This window comes from Doryrhamphus excisus, linkage group LG21 (assembly GCF_037039965.1).
Source record: "Doryrhamphus excisus strain RoL-2023G ecotype Guam linkage group LG21, RoL_Dexc_Guam_v1.1, whole genome shotgun sequence".
Taxonomy (NCBI): Eukaryota; Metazoa; Chordata; class Actinopteri; order Syngnathiformes; family Syngnathidae; genus Doryrhamphus; species Doryrhamphus excisus.
The window spans coordinates 3952895-3972633 of NC_136377.1; the positions used below are offsets into that span (position 1 = coordinate 3952895).

General features: G+C 42.4%; 1 protein-coding gene and 1 long non-coding RNA gene across 5 annotated transcripts; one reads left to right on the forward strand and one right to left on the reverse strand.

Annotated features, from left to right (window-relative positions):
• Positions 1 to 88: 88 nt before the first annotated feature.
• Positions 89 to 17358, forward strand: rbm27 (RNA binding motif protein 27). 4 transcript variants are annotated; one of them, XM_058087883.2, is made up of 21 exons: positions 89 to 282; positions 1493 to 1611; positions 2032 to 2159; positions 2253 to 2332; positions 2471 to 2667; positions 2876 to 3169; positions 4483 to 4722; positions 5478 to 5657; positions 5996 to 6142; positions 6244 to 6385; positions 7030 to 7183; positions 7281 to 7472; positions 7531 to 7647; positions 7962 to 8096; positions 8201 to 8275; positions 8805 to 8975; positions 9066 to 9170; positions 11109 to 11348; positions 11431 to 11514; positions 12448 to 12567; positions 16073 to 17358. In XM_058087883.2, exons 1-21 carry the CDS (start codon positions 224 to 226, stop codon positions 16169 to 16171), a joined length of 3078 nt encoding a protein of 1025 aa, XP_057943866.2. In that variant the 5' UTR covers positions 89 to 223; the 3' UTR covers positions 16172 to 17358. The 4 variants fall into 4 exon arrangements, with proteins under 4 accessions (XP_057943866.2, XP_057943868.2, XP_057943867.2 ...); XM_058087885.2 differs by having other exon boundaries at positions 16076 to 17358; XM_058087884.2 differs by having other exon boundaries at positions 7534 to 7647.
• LOC144894564 (uncharacterized) lies at positions 16479 to 18469 on the reverse strand. The gene is made up of 3 exons (XR_013625187.1): positions 18447 to 18469; positions 18131 to 18230; positions 16479 to 16637 (listed from the first exon to the last, which is right to left on the reverse strand). It is a non-coding gene; the product is annotated as an uncharacterized LOC144894564 (long non-coding RNA).
• Between the last annotated feature and the right edge of the window lie 1270 nt (positions 18470 to 19739).

A 19739-nucleotide genomic window follows, 5' to 3' on the forward strand; every position in this document is an offset into this window, starting at 1 on the left:
GGCTTATGATTGTTTAAAGGTACTTTATTCATACAAATAACATCTGCGTTGGCATTCGGCGTTACGACACCTCGAGTGTGTTACCATGCCGTAAACCGCTTTGTTGCGACCTGCCAGTGGAGAGAGACAGAAGGCCCTGAAAGCTTATAAATTTATAGACGATGAAAGCAGGCGTTTTGGATCTCCGTTTCATTTTATAGACACTCTTATCGTCTCTCTCACGATGATTATAGAGAATGTGGACGCCCTGAAGTCGTGGCTGGCAAAACTACTGGAGCCAATGTGAGTGTTGAGTTGTAATGACATTTTAGCTTGCATGCTACGTAGTTAGCTAGTGGCGAGCATCAGTGGAAGGGGGGGGGGGTTGCTAGAAACTGATAGTCAATTCCTGCAGGAGTTAGCAAAGCACTATGGCCGCTTGTGTTCTTTTTTTCAGGAAAACAGCGACTTTCCATTAGCTGGACGATAACATGTAGTTACTGTGTTACTAGTACTAGTTGCAGCAGTAAATCTAAATGGAACTTAGTTAGCTCCCGGTAATGTAACTTTATCCCAGCTCAGTAGCACGTTTCCAAACATGCACCCCGGTTAACGTCCTGAATTGTACACATAGGACCTTTTTAAGGGTGGAAGCTTGCCATGAGTGTCACAATAGTTACCTCAATATTCCCACCATTTGTAACAAGATGAATTTAGTGTCCTAAAGTCTAATCTATTCTGAGATACTCTCTTGCCACAACATTGGAGACACATTCTGATCAGCTCCAAAACAACTGCATATCATGTATTTTTCTTTTACAAGGAAAAAATAATGCACATTTTTGATTGACACTTAATAAGAAACGAAAAGTATTTAAATAACACATTTATAGCACCATCATAATACACAGTTACTTAACTAGCTCTCAGTCTTGCATATGAGTGTAATAGAATGTATTTACCAGATGTCCTGTGAATTTTATCATTGTTTTCACACAAAAGTATGTTTATGTTATTCAAAGGTATTTTACGGTTCATAATATGTGTGGAAGTAGACCTGGCAGTTTTTCCCCCTTCAGAGTTAAGTCATGTTTTTAAAAATGAAATTAAATGACGGCATGATGGAACAAGGGGTGAGACAAAGACAACCTGGCAATATTCCACCACAGGAGGGGTTACTCCATCTTAAGTTAACGTTGCCTTTGCACCTTTCCTGCCTGTAAACACGCTTATATTGTAAAAAAAAAATAATGTTGAAATGGCGGCAGGATAACCTGACGATATCCCACTGTAAGAATATAGCTGGCTTTTCCCGTGTTGCTATTTGGTTTAAATACGACCGAATGGGAGGAACAAAATCAACCAGACATTTTCTGACCTTCAAAGATTGTATCCGAAGCCTCTTTCACACTGTTTGTAATGTCGGCATGGGACTATTGTGCAGGGTTAATATGGGCTATATTGTTTTTGCATTTAAATGAATGAATGATGTGGCGCTTTACCTTATGTGCAGATGTGATGCTGATCCCTCAGCATTAGCCAATTATGTTGTGGCTCTGGTGAAGAAGGACAAACCGGAGAAGGAACTTAAAGCGCTGTGTGCCGATCAGCTCGACGTCTTCCTACAAAAAGGTATACCGTACATAGTGCATGTAGACATGTAATTATCCACATTATGACAAAACTTAATATTTCCATCATTCAGAAAATCACGCCTTTCAAACTGTTGTGCAGCAAATCTTGCAAAAATATTAATATTCATTTTAATTTATAATTATCACAAATATAGACGTTTTTATGTAGAAAAAAACTAGCCAGTGGGGGTGTTATATATATTTTGAATACGTTATTTGGACTTTGGAATTGTAACTGTAGTTCCCGAATACGGCCACCAGAGGGTGATAGTTATTATGACTATTTACTATGTATTTAGCGAATAGTTCTATGGACTATGGTGTGTTTACAGTGGTTAGAATGGGTGGTATTTCATTGACAATGACGTCATTTCAGCGACAGACTAAACTAATCACGTGTTTATCATGTCAATTCCAGAGACCGGAGGTTTTGTGGATAAACTTTTCGAATGCCTGACAAACAAGAACTACCAGGGGAACCCCGTTGCCAAGGAAGCTCCTAAAGAGGAGGTCATCCTTCCTGCAGCCAAATCAGATACTGCGGAAGTAAGCATTGTCATTTTGTATTCTTCACTTTCCTAACGTTATATTATAGAATATTGCCTTTTAAAACATTCCTTTTTTAAACACAATAAAAAGGTAGAGGCTCCAGAGGAGGAGAGAGAAAACAGGAGGAGGAGAAGTCCTCTGAGGAACCGCTCTGACTTCAACGAGTCCAGGTTTGATTGCTGCTCCAAAGACCTACTGCACTTATGGTTTAATTTGATACAAGAAAAAGACTTTTCCAACTTGCGTTGGTTGTTTTTAAACTTGTACTTTTAAGATTGAATCCATTTCATGATTTCTTATCCACACAGGAGTCGTGATGACAGGAGGAGGGACGAGCGCAAGAGACGGGACTTTGATCGGCACGGGAAAAGCAGCAGCGGCGGCGGCGACTCCCATCGCGAGCGGGAGCGGCATGAGCGCCGCAGGGGGAGCTCCCGCGGGAGGAGCTACAGCAGGAGCCGAAGCCGGAGCAGAAGTGGCAGCCGGGGGAAGAGCAGGGGGCGAGGTGAGAAACACAACAACAGCGGCAGCTCAGCGAGGAAGAAGTCCGACATTATAGAGACCTTAAGATAAAATGTGGAGCGCTTTGCATGTACCTCAGAGAGGACTTAGCAATTCTGGGTGGAATTATCCTCAAGGTGGACTATGGCTTTATTTTATTTGTGTATTATGACGCAATGATGTCGTCTAATACGTGTTGCTTTCTCTCACAGACTTCAAGTCCAAGTTTGAAGGGGAGAGGAAGGATGCGGATGGCTACAAGTCGTCCAACACCGGTGGCTCCCAGCAGCCCCAGCAGCTCACTTCGCCTCTCCTGCACCCCTTCTCGTCCACAGCAGGCGGCCCGTCGGGGCACGGCGGCCTTCCCGTGGCAACACTGGCGCACATGCCCGACGGAACCACAGACAGCTGGTCTGGCTACTATGGCACAAAGAGGCAAGACGTCATCGGAAAGCCATTCAGCAATAAGAACCTTCCACGCAAACAGCGGTGCAGGGATTACGACGGTAAGGACCCATCGCTCACTTGATGGTTTAGATTTAGTGTGAGTCAAGGTTTTGGATCTGGACCGGATGGGAAAAAAACGGTATTTTTTTCACATTCTTCACTGCAAAATAAGTAACAGAAGTATGTATGATCTGCGCTTTTCCAACTTTCCACACTATAAAATAAATAGTACAAATGTACTAAAAACCAAGTGTTGTTTCGCTCCATAGGGCTTATTGATGGTCCTCTTTAGTGTCATCGCTAATGACCGCTAATGTTTAGCACTCAGGCTTTCGTCCCCAATGGGAGGTGGGAAAAGCAGGCTCAAACACACCTCTCCAGAGGTAGCAGAGACTTAAAATATCCAGCGCCCCCAAAGGCTGGCGCTATCACACAAACAGTGCTCATCCACGAGGGATCAATTCGCTTATAAGACGGGCAGTACTTACTGTATGCTCTAGCACAGGGGTCTCAAACTCAATTTACCTGGGGGCCACTGGAGCTAGGGTCTGGGCAAAGGCTGGGCCGCATCAGGTTTTACAAAAAAAAAACAAAACACATTTATTAAAAACAGAAAAATATACAATTTTTTTCAGTGCTTTGGTTCTGATTTTCTACAAGAAAAGCTCTGATAAAGCATTCCACTGTTCTCAAATATCTTAATTTTTATTTTTCTGCACAAAATAAGATGAAAAATAAATAAATCAAGAATAAAGAAAATTAATCAGTAATAAATACAAATAATAATAATAATAAAACAGCAAATAATAAAAACTTAAGAAACCACATATAGTTGGTGGGTAGACAAATTATTTTTTTCAGATTAAAATTAACCAAGCATTATTAGAGCCCTGTAGACATGACAAAACACGACTATAGTCACATTTATACTCTTTTTATTTACAACATATTGCGCAACTGCAGGGTCTTGAGACACATGCTAACTCGCAAACTAGAGAGCTAGCGACCTAAATGGTAGCCTTCAAGTTATTTCCTTTAAACTTCAATAGCCAAAAACTTACCACTTCCACACGGATAGGGAGGATAACTATTAACAGTTATTTAACCTTTAACATGAACATTAATCAAACGTAATAATTTTTTCTGGGTACATGATACCATACAGCATCCATATCAAACTTGCGCGGGCCGCACTAACATTAAACTTTCATATCAAGGCGGGGGCCTCAAAGTAGTGTCCTGCGGGCCACGTTTGGCCTGCAAGCCTCACAGAACCCTACCTTGTCGATGTCTATCAACCTTAGCTCGCATTCTATTGCAAGTATCCATAGAACTGCACGTGAATGAGTACTGACACGAGCTTTCCATGCAGAAAAGGGATTCTGCGTTCGTGGCGACCTTTGCCTGTTTGATCACGGCAACGACCCCCTCATCGTGGACGACGTGAGCCTACCGAACATAATCCCTTTCCCTCCACCCCCTGTGATGCCCCCCGCTGGCCTACCCATGCCGCCGCCACCCATCACTGAGCCGCCCCCCTCCATCAGGATACCTCCGCCGCCAATGCCGCCATACGGTCAGCCCCCACCACCCAGCGTCTTCTCATTGACCGGTGAGTAGCGTCCATACAGCATCTCACCGCCAGTTTTCTTACAGCATATCTTTTCAATGGACTCCAATACTGTAGAAATGAAACTTGGATACAATTTAGAGTAGTCTGTGTAGAGCTTGTAAGGCAGTATAGGTTTACTATCCACTCAAAATGACTCAACACACAGCAGCATGTCTTAAATAGCTGGTGAAGGTAATTGTTGTGGTGGTAGCGTCGTGGTATGGGGCTGCATGAGTGCTGCCAGCGCAGGAGAGCTGCGGTTTCATTAAACGAAACATGTATTGATGCTCAAACACAAGTCATAGACACAATTTGTCGTACGCTGACTTTCCTTATGTTATATTTAAGGGTCATACTAAGTTTATGACTATGATGTCACATGTAATATTGGTGTTTATGATTATACTTTGTATTTCAAGCTAAAATATGAATGATTTTTGGACAAGTCTTATTGACTACTCAATGTAATATGTGATTTTTTTTAACCAAAATAATATTTTGTATTCAATATATTTCATAGTAATTGACCAAATAATTGTTTTAATGTAGCACAAAAGCCAAACATGTATGTTAGGTTATTTGGTGTGATGGACTCATTTCACATAACTTACCTGCCAGTATATTACCGCTCTGAATCTCCCCGCCAGTCAGTGGTAACCGATAGCAACCAATGAGACAATAGCTGTGAGTCAGCCAGTGAGTAAATGACTCGCTGCCAAGAGACATTAGAGCTTGGGCTTGTGTCTCCCCCTCAGGACCTCCACTGATAACAACCAGTGGAATCGAAACCCCCAACCACCAATCCGCAATAACGTCATCGCCCCCTATTGGACCGCCTGGAGTGGGATTGCCGCCTAATCTTCCTCTGCCTCCTCCGCCGCCGCCTCCCTCCTCATCATCGGTGTCACTCCGCCCGAGATATGCCCAGTCTGAATGTAAGCAGATTGGAGCTGTTTTTGTTTGATGGCGACCTGCTGGCACGGGCGGGAGGGATTTCAACATCCATTTGCTAATTTTTATTCCATTATTTTCTTTAATTTCTTGCCTTTTGTGTTGCCGTATTGTCTTCAAGTTGCAGTATTGTCTTTTGACCAAAAGGTGGCAGTGCTGCTTTATAAAAGTCACCTTTCATATTTCCCACCACCAATTCAGTTATGTTTTCATCATGTGTGCATATGGTTGTTCCTTTTCCCATTTCAAATGTGTGAAATGTTTGTATGCGGTATGCTCTTTTTTTAACACAAAGCATACTTTTGTGTACCTTTTGCCACAGACAACTACGACCCAGAGGGCTACAACCCAGAATCACCAGGAATGACCGGAGCGGGTCGCAACCAGTATCGGCAGTTCATCCCCCGAGTGCAAACGCAGCGCTCCAACCTCATCGGCCTCACATCCAACGAGGGGCAAGGCTGCAGAGGTAGCTAAATATTCACCTTCTTAGTTTTCTTTACACTTAACACAGTCGTTAAAAACTCTTAATTTGATCAAAATACTAATAATTTCTTCCCGCCCACACAGCTGCCAACATAGTGATCCAGACGGAGCCCGCCACTACTGCCAGCACACCAGGAAGTTTCAACACAGAGCAGCATAACAGGAAGAGGACCCTGGGCTGCATGATAGCTGAGGGGCCAATCGTTAAAAAACCGTGGATGCAGAAGTAAGAATGAAAGGGATTTTTATACTGAGGGGAAGGGTTGTACAATTTTCAAGTTGAACAGTTCAAAGACAAATTCTGCGTGCATTTACAGTCGTCCCTCGTCACTTGGCACTTTGGATATGGCCTATTTTTAGTCAGAATATACAGATTTTTAATAAAAAGTTACATTTTGTTGTTTAAATTAAGCATTTACCGGCATAAAATGAGCTAAATGAAGTAAAAACACATTCAAAGACGTTGATGTGTAGTAGTCTACACTGGCCACTAGTCAGTAATGTTGGCTGAGAGACTTGATTGCCAGAACAACAGGCTTTATTGCAGGTTTGAATTATCTCACAACAGGCACAAAAATCCTGAATACAATTTTTTTTTAGATAAAAAAAAAAAAAACAGGTTAACCCACGCAAACTTCAAACTCAACTCTGAACCCTTGACTTCCTCCACTTCCTGTCCATCCTTCACTGAAATTCCCCTTGGGAACACATTTGCAGTAACTAAAAGGAGTCTACACTTACATTTTCATTCTAAATCAATTATGGTGCTATATAAGGAAATCATTTCATTGTCCACAAATATTTCTGGGTTTAGTATAAATTCTAACTGTCATTGCACGACACTCATCGCTGTCTAATTGTCCGTTTTAGGCCAAACTTTAACCACCAGCACAAGGGTGGCTTCCCGAAGAGGAATTTCCACGTGAACACCAAGCTGGAGGTGCGCAATATCCCGCCCGACCTCAACACCATCACAAAACTCAATGAGCACTTCAGTAAATTCGGGACCATCGTGAACATTCAGGTAAAAGAGCAAAGAAACCAAAAAATAGGACAACTTCTGTATGACACGTCATGAAGTAATAATGGCGCTTTATCTCTTACCTCTGTTCTCCATCCAGGTGGTATTTGGCGGCGACCCTGAGGCGGCGTTGATCCAATTCACGACCAACGAGGAAGCCAGACGGGCCATGTACTGCGTGGAGGCCGTGCTCAATAACCGCTTCATCAACATGCGCTGGCACCGCAAGTCCAGCATGCTAGGGGTTCACCCGCTGGAGCAGATCTCGGGGAGCACGGTGGCAGGGCCCCAGGTAGGGTCACATGAGCGACTGTATATAAACTCTGATCTTACCGTTTTTGTTGCGTTAGCAGGGGATCAAGCAGCACAACCCTGCCGCGTACGTCTTGAACAAGCATCGCTCACCAGTAGCAGTCGGCGCCACGAGCACCCCTGATAACCCGAACCCCATCGCAGAAGCTGCCAACGTACGTCTTCATCTCTTGTATCTTTGTCTTCCTCCTGCCGGTTACAGTATTGATGATAACTAACCATAATTCACTGCAGTCTTACGAACGCCAGTTATTAATGCTAACTGAATGATGAAAAATAATCCACAAAGTCAGAACATGCACATGCACGGGTGCTCAATGAGCCATGTTGCACGTCACGTGATCACATTTAAAAGTGAAGTCTTGTTTGTTTGCCATGTCCTGCGTCTCCCAGCCCCTTGCCATGACCTCAATGTGTTGCTAACATTCTCTCTCTCTTGTTCTCTCGCCTGACTCCGCACGGCACTTAGGTGGCGCCGGCGCCGGCTCCGACAAACACCCAGAAGGGCCCCTCTTACGCTTCCAACCCGCTCAAGTTGTCCTCCAAGTGCCTCGGGAAAACGGCAAAAGCACTGGAAGCGCAGGAAGCCCTTAAAAAGAAACAGGCACGGCGCTCAATTTTTTAATACGCATCACGTCGCCGGAGCTCACGGGTGCCATTTGCTTTCCCAAATTGAGTGTGTCTTACATTTCGTTTGTTTTCATTCAGGAGGCGTTAAAACTTCAGAACGACTTGCGAAAGAAGAAACAAGAAATGTTGAAGACACAGATTGAATGTCAGAAGGTGAGACTGGTTATAATAATAATAATAATAATAATAATACATTTTATTTAAAAGCGCCTTTCAGGACACCCAAAGTCGCTGTACAGAAGATAAAAAACACCAATATAAAATACAAGATAAAAGACAACATACAATAAATAGGGGAGGGGGGACCATGTGAAGCAGTTAAAGAGAATAAGCAAGTTTGAACAGATGAGTTTTGAGTTTGGATTTGAAGATGGGAAGGGTGGCAGAGTTACGGAGGTCTGGTGGCAACAAGTTCCAGAGTTGGGGAGCATAGCGGCTGAAAGCTCTGCCCCCCATAGTGCGAAGACGTGCAGAGGGTACAGCGGAAGATCTGAGGGAACGGGATGGCTTGAGAATGTGGATGAGGTCAGAGAGGTAAGGGGGCGGGGCAAGGTTATGGATGGACTTGTAGGTGAACAGAAGAGGTGGCCATTAACCGTCAAAAATCAACAAAGTACCTCACACTTGTGTCATTACTGCGATGACCTTTGCTGAGATTCCCGATTTTGACTTTTCGTACCAGGCGCTGATTAACCGTCTGGAGAAAAACCGAGGCATGAAACCCGAGGAACGAGCCAACATCATGAAAACCCTGAAGGAGCTCACCGAAAAGATAGACCAGCTCCAGAACGAAATGAATCCAGCCTCCCAGGCGCCCAAAGCCAACCACAACCAGCCCAAGACCAAAACCGATGTGAGATGGGGACTCAATAGGATGATCCCGACGGATGAAGCAGAAACATAGCATTATTTACATCTTTTGGTTCTTTTCTCTCTTATGCAGGCCCAGAAGGAGCTGCTGGATGCTGAGCTGGACTTCCATAAGAAGATGAGCTCTGGTGAAGACACGACAGACCTCAAGAGGAAGCTGGGGATGCTGCAGAAGGAGGTAAAGTCACCTGGCGACATCATCTCCGATCGTAACGGCGTCAAAGAGGTCAAGGAATTTCATATCCGACATATAAGCAAACCACATTTTAAGCAACAGCGCCTCTGCTGGTTGCAGCAAAGTAGGCGCCCTATTTTGCGTCGGTTGCTTCAAGGTGCAATTAATCGACAATCGCAATAAAAATGGCTAAAAATAAAACATTGCTTTAATAGTACTTAAGGCAGGGGTCTCAAACTCAATTTACCTGGGGGCCACCGGAGCTAGGTTCTGGGTGAAGCCGGGCCGCATCAGGTTTCCAAAAAAAAAAAAAAAAACGCATTTATTAAAAACTGGAAAAAAAAAATCAATAAAAAAAAACTATCTTCAATGCTTTTGCTTCTGCTATACACTTTTTCAGTACTTTGGTTCCGGTTTTCCACACCAAAATATCTGATAAAACATTCCACTGTTCTCAAATATCTTCATTTTTATTTTTCTATACACAAAATAAGATAAAAAAAAAAAAACAAATTAAGAATAAAGACGATAAATCAATCAATCAGTAATAAATAAGTAAAATAATAATAAAACAGCAAATAAGAAAAAGGTAAGAAAGCACATACAGTTGGTAGAGAAATTATTTTTTTCAGATTCAAAAGTACAGTATTAACAGTTATTTAACCTTTAACATGAACATTAATGAAACTTAATCATTTGACCCAATTAGCAAGTTAGCATCGTACTTGGTTCCATTCTGGGAGCAGCGTTGTAACTTTAACAACATGTTTGATGAGATGCTTTATCTTGACGTGTATTTTCCGTTTTATTCCAAATCATTTCCTGCATTTTATTTGTACCCAGCGTCATAAGCCTTTAGCTTCATTGCTAATCCAAAGCAAAACAGGGCGGGGTAACAGAGTAGGGTAACAGTATGGGGCGGGGGCAAAATCATGTTAATTGTGTCCGGTGTGCACACAGCTTTAAGCTGTCATTTCAACATTAAACTTTGGTATCAAGGTGGGGGGCCTCAAAGTAGCGTCTCGCGGGCCGCGAGTTTGAGACCCCTGAGTACTTTTTGTTCTGGGAGCGGCATCTTAAGGAAGCACTTTAGAGTCTCTCCGACTCGCATGTGGCGTCCCACTGAAACGCATCACAAGCGTGTGCTTGTTGTGTCCCAACATGCGCTCAATAAGAACACGGCTTTTGATAGTAACACCCTGCCTAACATGTTTTTTCTTCTTCTTCTTCTTCCCCCGTGGCTTCTAAATTAGCTAGCTGTTAAAAATGCATCACCCCCCAGCCAGTCCTCCCTGTGCACATTAAAAGCGCAGCCACTTTTAGCGAGCCCAGAGGAAGAGCTAAATGCTAACGAAGCCCAATCAAACACCAGCCTCTTACGGAGGCCGTCTCATTAAAGTTTGACGAAAATCACGGGCGGGCGATGTGAGGGAGACGTGAGCAAATGGAAGTAAAGTAAGTGAGAGTGGGGGGGGGGGGTTCGGAAGAGGTGAGGATACGAGGGAGCAAGGAAGGACGTCTAATTGAAAAGTAGGAGAAAGCAAGTTGGAGGAATGTGATGACAACCATAGAACCAGAAACATAGAGCCTATCACAGCTTTTTTTACACCCTGGACTGGTGGCCAGCCAATCACAGGGCACATATAGACAAACAACCATTCACACTCACATTCATACCTATGGACAATTTGGAGTCGCTAATTAACCTAGCATGTTTTTGGAATGTGGGAGGAAACCGGAGTACCCGGAGTAAACCCACACATGCACGGGGAGAACATGCAAACTCCACACAGAGATGGCCGAGGGTGGAATTGAACTCGGGTCTCCTAGCTGTGAGGCCTGTGTGCTAACCACTCGACCACCATGCAGCCCAAAGAGGACGATATGAGTGTGTTTATCCTCGACAATAACAACAACAACGCCCCCCTGCTGTCGTCGTAGGCAACACAACTTGGCATCCTACGATCCCCGACGGGTCAAGGCCGCGGCCGAGGGCGAGGCAAGACGCCGCCGGAAGCCGGCACCGCACACATGGGTCGCGCCAGGGGCCGCAGCCGTGACATGCCAGGGCGCGGCGGGAGCGGCGCCGTCAACCGCATGGTGGTAGACCACCGCCCCAGAGCCCTGTCTATCGTGGGGGTCACCCAGGAGGAGAAGGAGGAGCTCATGCAGCACTTTGTGGTGAGAACGCCGCAAAGCCATGCTTTCAGGGCGTAGTATAATAGGCCCCGCCTACTCATTCAAGTATATGTTTTATTCCTAGAATTTTGGCGATATCGAGGATCTCCGTGACCACGACGCCGCCGGCGTCATCGTGACCTTTAAGACTCGGAGTGAAGCCGAGAATGTAAGTCACGTCATCCTTTTTTCATTCATTTTCTACCACTTATCCTCACGGGGGGGGTGCTGGAGCCTATCCCAGCTGTCTTGGGGCGAGAGGCGGGGTACACCCTGGACTGGTGGCCAGCCAATCACAGGGCACATATAGACAAACAACCATTCACACTCACATTCATACCTATGGACAATTTGGAGTCGCTAATTAACCTAGCATGTTTTTGGAATGTGGGAGGAAACCGGAGTACCCGGAGAAAAGGGGCTCCCCCCGAGGGTGGGATTGAACACGGGTTTCCTAGCTGTGAGGTCTGCGCGCTAACCACTCTTCCACCGTGCAGCCCAGTAATAAAAAATATTTTTCATATTTAAAAAATGTAATAAAAATATGTAAACTAATAGAAATCAAAATACATCTAAATTAATATTTTAAGTAATTTTTAAAATTATTATATATGTAATGTCAGTGTTTTTATACATTTATTTTTTGGCAATATTCATTAATTTATTCATTCATTTTCTATTGCTTATCTCCACGAGGGTCACAGGGGTGCTGGAGCCTATCCCAGCTGTCTGGTTGCCAGCCAATCACAGGGCACATATAGACAAACAACCATTCACACTCACATTCATACCTATGGACAATTTGGAGTCGCTAATTAACCTAGCATGTTTTTGGAATGTGGGAGGAAACCGGAGTACCCGGAGAAAACCCACGCATGCACGGGGGAGAACATGCAAACTCCACACAGAGATTGCCGAGCGTGGACTCGAACTCGGGATTCCTAGCTGTGAGGCCTGCGCGCTTAACCATGCAGCCTGCTGTATATCCATCGTATAAAAAATATATATAAGCGGCTGTAGGAATACATGGGTAACAAATTAAGTAACAAACACTTAGCTTTAGCGGTTTCAAACCCTTGGTAACGTCACCGTTGTCGTCCAGGCTGCCAACCAGGGAGCGAAGTTCAAGGATCGCGTGTTGCAGATTTCCTGGTACAAGCCCAAGACGCCCTCCGTCACCACAGAGCCGGAGGAAGAGGAGCCCAAAGACGATGACAACACGGTAAGACGATGAACAGGGATACACAATATGTAACAGTTATTATTATTATTATTATTATTACTATTATTATTATTATTATTTAACCACTTGAAAACTGTACCTGTAGATTTGTCCTTACATAATATCATGACATGACTACTATTAACAAAACCTATTTAAAAACAGCAGCACAGAAAGTATAAACCGTGGCGTTTTCCTGTCAATGTTAAAGCACCATACTGGTGTTTCCTTTTCAAACGCTGCGGCGATAGGAAGAAGCCCCCCCGTGCCTCAGCCGTCGTAGCGACGCCGGTGTTTCAGTTTTAGTGGAATATATCTTCCTCTGAAACCGCGATACGTCCCGCCCGCATGATGAACGCCATGTTTGTTTACAAGTCAGCTCACAGGAAGTTTGCGGAGAGCCTCAATTCCATCAGTTTATCGTATTAGACGTGTTTCATGTGACTATTGTTTTGTTTGTCCGTGTCGTTTTTAAGTCGAGGGGAGGAAAACTTTGGGATGTTTTAGTGTTTTTCGCTCGTAGATTTCTCCCTCTCTCTGCGGCGCTCTTAAATTTTTCACCGGGCTCAACTCTCAGTGGGAAAAGGAGGCCGAGCTCCTCGTAAGTAAAGAGCATCCTCGCCATCAGAGGGAAGCAGGACGACTGTCAGGAGGAATCTCAGGAAGGAGACCGCTTTTATGTTGTTTTTTTTTTACAGTTAAGTAGTGACATACCGGGGGTGTCCAAAGCGCAGCTCGGGGGTCATTTGCAACCCGCGGAACACCAACCTATTTATTTCTATACTATTTTGGGGTTCCAAGCATGCCAAGTAGGTCTGTATGCTACTCGTTGGTTGATAACTTATGAACATACATGCTAGCGTTAGCTTGCCCGGTTGTACCGTATCGGGTCTCACTTTATATTAAGGTACACAAAAATGATGAGTGGTTAGTTAGGTTTGTTACCCTTGTTGTAAAGCAGGGGGTCTCAAACTCAATTTACCTGGGGGCCACTGGAGCTAGGGTCTGGGCAAGGCTGGGCCGCATCAGGTTTTCCAAAAAAAAAAAAACAGAAAAACACGCATTTATTAAAAACAAAAAAATATACAAACTTTTTCAGTGCTTTTGTTCCGATGTTCTGCACAAAATAAGATGAAAAATAAATAAACAAATCAAGAATAGAGGAAATCAATCAGTAATAAATAAATATAATAATAATAAAACGGCAAATAATAAAAACTTAAGAAACCACATACAGTGAAGAAAATAAGTATTTGAACACCCTGCTATTTTGCTATTTCTCCCACTTAGAAATCATGGAGGGGTCTGAAATTTTCATCGTAGGTGCATGTCCACTGTGAGAGAGATAAACTAAAAAGAAAAATCCAGAAATCACAATGCATGATTTTTTAACAATTTATTTGTGTGATACAGCTGCAAATAAGTATTTGAACACCTGTGTATCATCTAGAATTCTGACCCTGAAAGACCTGTTAGTCTGCCCATTAGAAGTCCACCTGCACTCCATGTATCATCCTGAATCAGATGCACCTGTTTGAGGTCGTTAGCTGCATAAAGACACCTGTCCACCCCATACAATCAGTAAGACTTTAACTTGTAACATGGCGAAGACCAAAGAGCTGTCCAAAGACACCAGAGACAAAATTGTACACCTCCACAAGGCTGGAAAGGGCTACGGAGCAATTACCAAGCAGCTTGGTGAAAAAAGGTCCACTGTTGGAGCTATCATTAGAAAATGGAAGAAGCTAAACATGACGGTCAATCTCAATCGGAGTGGAGCCCCATGCAAGATATCACCTCGTGGGGTCTCAATGATTCTAAGAAAGGTGAGGAATCAGCCCAGAACTACACGACAGGACTTGGTCAATGACCTGAAAAGAGCTGGGACCACCGTTTATCAAGGTTACTGTAGGTAATACACTAAGACGTCATGATGTGAAATCATGCATGGCACGAAAGGTTCCCCTGCTTAAACCAGCACATGTCAAGGCCCGTCTTAAGTTTGCATATGACCATTTGGATGATACAGAGGAGTCATGGGAGAAAGTTTTATGGTCAGATGAGACCAAAATAGAACTTTTTGGTCATAATTCCAATAAGCGTGTTTGGAGGAAGAAGAATGAAGAGTACAATCCGAAGAACACCATCCCTACTGTGAAGCATGGGGGTGGTAGCATCATGCTTTGGGGGTGTTTTTCTGCACATGGGACAGGACGAGTGCACTGCATTAAAGAGAGGATGACTGGGGCCGTGTATTGTGAGATTTTGGGGAACAACCTCCTTCCCTCTGTCAGAGCATTGAAGATGGGTCGTGGCTGGGTCTTCCAACACGACAACGACCCGAAGCACACAGCCAGGAAAACCAAGGAGTGGCTCCGTAAGAAGCATATCAAGGTTCTAGCATGGCCCAGCCAGTCTCCAGACCTGAACCCAATCGAAAATCTTTGGAGGGAGCTCAAACTCCGTGTTTCTCAGCGACAGCCCAGAAACCTGACTGATCTAGAGAAGATCTGTGTGGAGGAGTGGGCCAAGATCCCTCCTGCAGTGTGTGCAAACCTGGTGAAAAACTACAGGAAACGTTTGACCTCTGTAATAGCAAACAAAGGCTACTGTACCAAATATTAACATTCATTTTCTCAGGTGTTCAAATACTTATTTGCAGCTGTATCACACAAATAAATTGTTAAAAAATCATGCATTGTGATTTCTGGATTTTTCTTTTTAGTTTATCTCTCTCACAGTGGACATGCACCTACGATGAAAATTTCAGACCCCTCCATGATTTCTAAGTGGGAGAAATAGCAAAATAGCAGGGTGTTCAAATACTTATTTTCTTCACTGTATAGTTGGTGGGTAGACAAATTATTTTTTTCAGATTAAAATGAACAAAGCATTATTAGAGCCCTGTAGACATGACAAAACACGACTATAGTCACATTTATACTCTTTTTATTTACAACATATTGCGCAACTGCAGGGTCTTGAGACACATGCTAACTCGCAAACTAGAGAGCTAGCGACCTAAATGGTAGCCTTCAAGTTATTTCCTTTAAACTTAAATAACCAAAAACTTACCACTTCCACACGGATAGCGAGGATAACTATTAACAGTTATTTAACCTTTAACATGAACATTAATCAAACGTAATAATTTTTTCTGGGTACATGATACCATACAGCATCCATATCAAACTTGCGCGGGCCAAAAACTTACCACTTCCACACGGATAGGGAGGATAACTATTAACAGTTATTTAACCTTTAACATGAACATTAATCAAACGTAATATTTTTTTCTCGGTACATGATACCATACAGCATCCATATCAAACTTTCATATCAAGGCGGGGGCCTCAAACTAGTGGGCCGCGTGTTTGAGACCCCTGTTGTAACGGTTACTCCATAACTGCCCTCAGTCTCCTCTTGGATAACACTCTGGGCCTCCATTGTTTGATGCGTTGTACATAAAGTCGTGTGCCATTTTGTTTTGGTGTCCTTCAATCAGCAGAAGGAAGGAAGCTCCTACTTGCCCGGCGAGGAGGAAGAAGAAGAAGAGGACGACGACGAGGACGACAAGTACGAAAGCCGATCTTGGCGACGATGAACCAGCAAGAAAAATCCGACCCAAGAGGACTTTTGACCCCCACGCGCTCGCCCCACCCCCACGCCCCTTTCCCAGTATTTTCAAATAAGTCACTTTGACGACTAACAAGAAGTCTTCTCTTTCCTTTTCGAGCGTTTTTTTTTTTTTTTTTCGAGGGTTCCCTCCACTCGACCTCTCACTTTTGCTGAGAAACGTGTTCTTAGAGATAAACGTAGAAACGAAATACCTACATGACGTTGGAGTGTTGGCTGTCAGTAATGCACAACATTTGTGTCTACTGTGAAAAGGTATTTTTATACATACTGTATTTAATTCATGACTTGTTTTTTTTTTTTTTTGGGTAACTTGTGGCCCCTCACTCGACTTTTTCACTTCTTAATTTATTTGTCTTACCTTTTTTTTTTTTTTTGTTACTGGAAAATATCCAGTATCCGCCACCGTCTGAGCCAGTTAGGATAGGAAAGACCTAGAAGACAACAAATAGGCAAAATTCAATTCTACACATTCTGGATGATATTGGTGTAAATATTCTTTTTTTTTTTTCTTGTTCCCTCAAAAACACGAATCACATGACCTATCCATCTGTCAAGTCCATTAGTAAGACACCAAGTGTTTGATTGTAAAACGCAAGCCAACCCCTTTTTTGTTTTTAGCAATATATATATATATATATATATATATATATATATATATATATATATATATGAATTCTTTGCCTTACACAGAATTTTTACAAGATTTGTGACTTCATTTTTGTATATTTTTGTGAATGATGTTAAAGAGGAATTCATGTTGATTTTGTTTGGGATTTTTTTTAATTTTTTTTTTTTTAATCGGAGTATATTCAAAAATCCAATTCATTCATTCCATTTCATTAAATTTGTTATCCAAACGGCAAAAAAATAACCAGGCCCCCACACTAATTTTTTTTTGTTGTTTGCTCAAAACAAAACAAAAAACATTTTTGAACCAGTTTCAGTCCTAAAAAGGCCACTATTGATTTTTTATGAATATAATTTCATTGTAATATGATGCTAACCCGCACAACAAAGTCCTATTTTCATCCATTAGCGAACCAAACACTATTTTAAAAAAAGAAAGCTGTACATAAATATTTTCTCCCTTTCATTTTAATTCATTTTAATTTCCTTATAATGACAAAATGTTATTAATTTGTCACCCAAATACTCAAAACTGTTTCTTTGTTTGGAATAAAAATGAGCTTTCTAAGTTCATGCACCCCAATTAAAAGTCACATGAATCCTCCTGTTTTTTTTTTTTTATTTTTATTTTTTTATCATCATTCAAAAAAACTGAGTGAAAAAACCCAAATAATATTAATAGAACATCCTGCATGTTAAATCAACTCTCATTTCTTTTCTGACCTTTTTTGACTGATGACATCATCACCCAAGATCACTGTTTGTTTTAAAAGAACGACCAAGTGAATTGTCCCATTTTTTTTTTGTACTACTACTACTACTACTACTACTACTACTGTACACATTATGCCGTAGTGTAAAGAAAAAAAAATGTAAGTTTATCGGATAATAGTTTTTGGGATTTGTTACTGTTTATATTGCAAGGATGTGGATGTATTTTTCTTCATGTATTATTTTTCTTTTGTAAAAAGATGGATTTCTAAATGACTATACTATTATAGCATGTTTGCTTTTGCCAATAAAGATGAAGGAATGGACTGCTTGGGGAGGGAGGGAGGGGGGGAGGGAGTGAACAAAAAAAAAAAGAAAAAAATATTACATTTGGGCAAGAACAACACCAAAAAATATATATTGGCAAGTTAAAAAAAAAAAAAAAAAAGCAAGCAAAAGCATTCCAGGAAATATCATCTTTAAATGATTGTGTCGTGTCCCTTTATTTATGTATTTTTTTTGCACCTCTGACATTTTAGTTGATACTTGTGTACATACATACATATGTACATACATACGTACTTACATGTTTTGTTGTGTAATTGTAGTGTTTTCGTGGCAAGAGTTGTCCCCAAAATATCACTGCACCCTTTTTGGAAGAACATGTCAGAAGCGATCTTGAGTATCTGAAACACACACACACACACACACACACACACACACACACACACACGTAGATGACAGCTCCCAAACAATGACCACTAAATTATGAATGACCCTGAGTGTCTATTAAGAAAAAAAAACAGGGTGAGAAAAGGGATTTCATGCTTTATTCAGAGTAGAATACTGCATGACAGCTTCTAGTGTGTGTGTGTGTGTGCGTGTGTGTGTGAGACACATACCTCCACCAAGGCAAACAGCCCTTTAGTAAAGAAAAGAAAGAAAACAGAATGTAATTTGTTGCAGTGTATATAAAAATATAGTTACAATGTTGTATTCTCGGCACGGCGGTCGAGTGGTTAGCGCACAGACCTCACAGCTAGGAGACCAGGGTTCAATTCCACCCTCGGCCATCTCTCTGTGTGGAGTTTGCATGTTCTCCCACGTGCATGCGTGGGTTTTCTTTTTTCCGGGTACTCCGGTTTCCTCCCACATTCTCAAAAAAAAACATGCTAGGTTAATTAGCGACTCCAAATTGTCCATAGGTATGAATGTGAGTGTGAATGGTTGTTTGTCTATATGTGCACTGTGATTGGCTGGCCACCAGTCCAGGGTGTACCCCGCCTCTCGCCCAAAAAGACAGCTGGGATAGGCTCCAGCACCCCCCGCGACCCTTGTGAGGAAAAGCGGTAGAAAATGAATGAATGAATGTTGTATTCAGGTCCTGAAGCAGCAAAACAGCACCAGACCATTACACTACCTCCACCATATTTTACTGTTGGTATGATGTTCTTTTTCTGAAATGTGGCTTTACTTTTACGCACACCTTCCAAAAAGTTCAACTTTTATCTCGTCTTTGTTCGGCAGTGATTTTGGCCATGGAACTCTGCCATGCAGGCTGATTTTGGCCAGTGTCTTTCTAACGGTGGAATCATGAACACTGACCTTGACTGCAGTTGGACATTGTTGTGGGGTCTTTTGTAACCTTTTGGATGAGTGATCGATGCGCTCTTGGGGTCACTTTGGTTGGTCGGCCACTCCCGGGAAGGTTCATCACTGTTCCATGTTTTTGGCCATTTGTGCATAATGGCTCTCACTGTGGATTGCTGGAGTCCCAAAGCTATAGAAAGAAAGAAATGGCTTTATAACAGGGGTCTCAAACTCAATTTACTTGGGGGCCACTGGAGCTCGGGTCTGGGTGAGACTGGGCCACATCAGGTTTTCCAAAAACGCATTTATTAAAAACATTATTATTTACAACATATTGCGCAACTGCAGGGTCTTGAGACACATGCTAACTCGCAAACTAGAGAGCTAGCGACCTAAACGGTAGCCTTCAAGTTATTTCCTTTAAACTTAAATAGCCAAAAACTTACCACTTCCACACGGATAGGGAGGATAACTATTAACAGTTATTTAACCTTTAACATGAACATGAATCAAACGTAATAATTTTTTCTGGGTACATGATACCATACAGCATCCATATCAAACTTGCGCGGGCCGCACTAACATTAAACTTTCATATCAAGGCG